At 39.4% G+C, this 4,864-nt stretch overlaps 1 protein-coding gene across 12 annotated transcripts in view; it reads right to left on the bottom strand.

Moving 5' to 3' along the window:
* OSBPL9 (oxysterol binding protein-like 9) overlaps positions 1-4,864 on the bottom strand; it is a 120,224-nt gene that overhangs the window by 8,188 nt on the left and 107,172 nt on the right. For all 12 annotated transcript variants that reach the window (XM_004679002.2, XM_004678996.2, XM_004678997.2 and 9 more), the window contains 5 exons: positions 3,643-3,814; positions 2,304-2,388; positions 685-795; positions 340-403; positions 75-215 (listed from right to left, as the gene is read on the bottom strand). In XM_004679002.2, coding sequence (XP_004679059.1) covers positions 75-215; positions 340-403; positions 685-795; positions 2,304-2,388; positions 3,643-3,814 — 573 coding nt within the window. The remainder of the gene's footprint in view (positions 1-74; positions 216-339; positions 404-684; positions 796-2,303; positions 2,389-3,642; positions 3,815-4,864) is intronic.

Raw genomic sequence — 4,864 nt, 5'->3', positions numbered from 1 at the left:
AAAAAAAAAAAACTAAGACTAAAAAAAAAAGACAAAAGAAGCAGAAAAGCACTGAAGAAAAACAAAATACCTACAAAATTTCAGCTGTAATTCTGTGCTTCTTGCCCCCGTAGAAAGGTTTAGTGTGGAAGACTATATTTGCACTATAGCCAGTTTTGGAACAATTTATGTTGCATTCTCCTCCTAGTTCAACCCAGGGTACTGTGAGGATAGACCTGTAGAATAAAAATATTTTCAGGTAAGGCTGACAGTTCAGAGGAAAGAGAGAAAGGGTGTGGTTTAAGAAACAGCAGGGTCTACGTCCTGCTGATCAAAGGAAATGGACACAGCTCTACTTACCTTCCATAACCATTGGGGAACGTGAGAATGTAATGTTCATCGTAGTCTAGACACGAGACACAGCCTGTGGGGAGAAAAGTCAATTCTGATGAGTAGTGTCAGTTGGCCATAAGGCTTTGCTTTCTGGTTTACATAAATTCCAGGACAGTCATTCAATTGATTTAAGATCAATCCTGCACTACAACTCTCCTTTCACCTGCAATACAAATACTAAAATGCACACACTGACATCTAATCTGGCTTTCTGGAGCTATTTTCTCTTACTAGAAAAGTGTACAGCTCATCAGAGAATGACGTGACATTATTCCGATATCAATGCAGTCCACCCAATGCCCGCAGACTTACCCTGACCTATGTTGTGCACCCCAATCGACATGCCAAGGAATTTTGACTTGGTCCAGATATGAGCGTTGAATTGTATCTTCTTGTTAAAACACTCGGCATAAAAGGCTGAAACTGAATAAAAACTATTTTTAATGAGTGTAACTACAACAGCTACATACCCACCTCCTTTACACTAACCTGGAGAAAAGGACTGGCTCCCTGGCGGAATCTTTTACCCCCTCAAAAAATAACCTCAAGTCATGTCTAGCTGCTGAACCGCCTTTTACACCATTTCCCCCAATATGAGCAACCATTTGAGGCCACATGGGCAGGCCCTTCCCTCAACTGTGAAGCTGTAGCCACTGCTGGGGTGTTAAAATCTCAAGGTTTGAGCCCATCAAAAAATGGGCAGAAGAGCTAAAAAGATACTTTTCCAAAGAGGAAATGCAGATGGCCAACAAGCATATGAAAAAAATGTTCAACGTCACTTCTAATAAGGGAGATACAAATTAAAACCACAATGAGGTACCACCTCACCCCAGTGAGAATGGCACATCTTAAAACAACTAGCAACAACAAATATTGGTGAGGATGTAGAGAAAAAGGAACTCTCCTGCACTGCTGGTGGGAATGCAAACTAGTACAACCACTATGGAAAACTGTTTGGAGGTTTCTCAAACTGCTAAAAACGGAGCTTCCATATGATCCAGCAATCCCACTCTTAGGTATCTACCCAAAAGACACAAAAGCATGGATTCAAAAAGACATCTGCACCGCCATGTTTACTGCTGCTTTATTCACAATTGGAAAGACATGGAAACAATCCAAATGCCCTGAAGTAAATGACTGGATTAAAAATGTGGCACATATACATAATGGAATATTACTCAGCAACCAAAAAATAAATGCATGCCTTTTGAAGCAACATGGATGGAGCTGGAAAAGATCATGCTTAGTGAAATAAGCCAGAAAGAAAAGGAAAAATACCGATGATTTCACTCATAGCATGACTATAAAGGCAAGAAAATAATAATAATAATGAACAACTATATACGAGAGACATTTTATGGGGGTGGAATGGGGAAGTGCACTGGACTATGGTGACGGCATACGGGTGACTTGGTGATGGGAAGCCCACGGGGATTACAACTGAGATGGAAAAATGCACAAAATGATGAAAAATTAACTACTATATTATTTTTTTAAAGCCTCAAGGTTTGTTTATTTTTCTGATTAGCACGATCCTGTCCTAGTCCGACCTGGGCCCACCTGGCATTTGCACTGTACTGAGCAAACCAGATGTTGAGGTTATGCATTCTTTCCACATCTGTGGAATGCACTATGCAGAAACTACATCTTATACACTGTGTTCCAAGTTGCTAAGGTGTCCACAGCACAGGGCATCATGTTTAAGAAGACTTTACATGCATTATATGTTGAGTTCCCAAATTCCTTCTTTCCAAACATATTTAATTAGTGAAGCCCATGGGGAGTTTGGAACTTATACAAGAACAGGTAAGAGAAACCACAAAACTGACACAGCTGGTAAGAGGTAAGGTAACCTCCATTATGAAGTTTCTTATGACATTCTTAGACAAAACAGTTTGAAAGTAAATGTTACAAAGGAGCCTGGAACTTACTGGGTGGATGATGTGAAACCTGCTCAGCCACAAACGTGACACAGTTTTTGGAAACCCAGGGAACTGGTCCTTCAGAAACTAGCTCCTGTAAACAAATACAACATTTTCTTTTGGTGTGGAAGCACAAATGACACTTTAGACTATCTGGTAAGAAGTTCTGCCTGCCAGGTGGTTAGCTGTTCCCTCCTCGACAAACCTAAAACATTTTTATATAAGCTTTATTATGACAATGATACTACTAGATGATTAAAATTTTTTAAATTGAGGTAACATTGGTTACGTGGCACATGATTCAGCACCTCAGATGTGTATCACACCACACCCACCATCAGAGTACCCATCTCTCTTTACTGTATACCAGGGCTCACTACTCCCTTTCTTCCACCCGCCCCCAATGTCCCATTCTGGTGTCTTTAATTCTGCAGTCACATTTGGAATGATTGCTTTGTGGCAATCTCCCTGACCTAAGACATTCTTGAAGGCAAGGATCACATGCCTAACTTCAAGGACACGCCTGGCCTGAGTGGGTGATCACTTTATCCATGATGCCAAGTCATTAAGAATAATGTATCACATGCTGCCTCTCTCTTTGGAAAGAACCATATGTAATATGTCACTTGGCTAGATTAGGTGAGTTATGTTTACAGGCACTGTAACTTTCATCTGAAGAGGTCTTTTAACATTCCCTGCTGGCCACTGTCCTCAAACCAACTTCTAAATACTGTAGCCCTAAGGTTCAGGCTAGCTGTCTCTGTCTAGCTATGCTATCCTTGATGATTTTATCTAATCCCAGGGACTTAAAATTCCATCTAATTGCACTAAAATCTCTGAAATAAATCCTACATGACAGCTACACACTTAACTGTCTGATTCCTCATATTTTATAGTTCAAATCAGAGTTCTTAATTTTTCCTTCCCCAAAACCTCTCTTTTAAGTAAATGGCATCACATGTAAGGATTCACCTGACTGTCCCTTTCTCTTACCTGTGCATAATCCAACTATCAGCTCTATTTCCAAATACAGATCAAATCAACTATGTCTCTCTTGGAATACTATCCTGAATGGTCTCCTTATTGCTAATTTTTCCCCTTTTCTAATTTAACAAAGTCATTATAACAATCATTCCAACACAAAGATGAGATCCTGATTCACCATTAAATTACCAGTAAAGTCCAGAAAGTCTTGCATGATCTAATGTTGAAACTCTATCTTCATCTCATTAATATGCTGATCCAGCAATACTGGATCACTGCCTTTATCATCTTTATCTGCCCCAAATAAAATAAAATCTTGAAAGTACACAACTATATTAATGAAAAATTCATGTGCATAACTCACTGAGTTCTCTTCAGTATCATTTGGTAACGTCCAATGACACTGAAAAATCTCGCCCAAAATGGGATTGTATGGCTTTTTGGCAACTGATCCTTTCCTTCCTGCATGAAAGGCTGAGAGGTACCACTTCACAACCTGAACCATTCGATCTCTGGCATCCTTCTGGTCACTAATGCTGCAAAGAAGAAAGACAAAATTAATGTCCTACGAGAGTTCCTGCTGATACGACACCTCTCAAAATGGTCCACCCTGACCCAGGACTGAGCTACCTCAAACTTTCTTTTAAAATATATTAATATACATAATTAAACATGCTAGTATTGAGTGTTTTGATAAGTCTGACAAGTGTATATATCCACATAATCACCACTGAATTAAAATACAGTTCCTTTCCATATTCACAATTTTTTCCATCTGCCTTTCCAAGCAATCCCTATTCCTCAACCTGATATAGCACTGTTTCCAGTTTCTAGTACCATAACTTAGTTTTCCTTGTTTCTGAACTCCAATTAATTGCACTGCTTAATTGCCAAATAGTTAAAAGAGATTTTTATAAATATATTTATGTTATCAGCTTCTAAATTAATTCTTTCATGGTCAAAGAACATCTGATCTGTATGATTCCAATTATTTTAAATATTAAGTCTTTCCAGTATGTGGTCTATCTTGATGAACATTCCATGTGCAGCTGAAAAGACTGTGTTATACCATTATTTGGGAGTGTTCAGAATAGCTAACTGGGTCAATGTTGCTTAAATTTTCTACGGTCTTACTGATGTTTTTTGTGGCGGTATCTGAAGGCTTGTCAAAGCCACTTCTCCAATCAATTCTTGAGGGGAAGAGTTTCCAACCCTGATTGTGTACTTGTATTTCTCCTTTTAGTCAATTTTTGCTGCATATATTCTGATGCTGGGTTTTTAAGGTACACAAGCATTTATCAAGAATAAATGATACTTATTTTTGATAATTTATCTTTTTTTAATATATGAAATATCCCTATTTGTCTCTGGCACTAGTTTTTGTCTTAAAAAGTCTCCTTTCGGCCCTCCCTGGTGGCGCAGCGGGTTAAAGCACAGCACTGAGAATCTAAAGCCGCTTCCACATGAGTTCGATTCCCGCCTGCCCCGCAGGAGACCACATGGCGTGGCAGACCTCTCCTGACCCGCCCGCTGCTCCCCTCAGCAGTGTACTTCGTTGATCTGCCTGTTCTGTTCCCCACTCTGTC

Source organism: Condylura cristata, unplaced genomic scaffold (genome assembly GCF_000260355.1).
Source record: "Condylura cristata isolate star-nosed mole 26May11 unplaced genomic scaffold, ConCri1.0 scaffold00008, whole genome shotgun sequence".
Taxonomy (NCBI): Eukaryota; Metazoa; Chordata; class Mammalia; order Eulipotyphla; family Talpidae; genus Condylura; species Condylura cristata.
The sequence above is the reverse complement of the archived record's forward strand: the minus strand, read 5'-3'. Positions and strand labels throughout refer to the sequence as shown.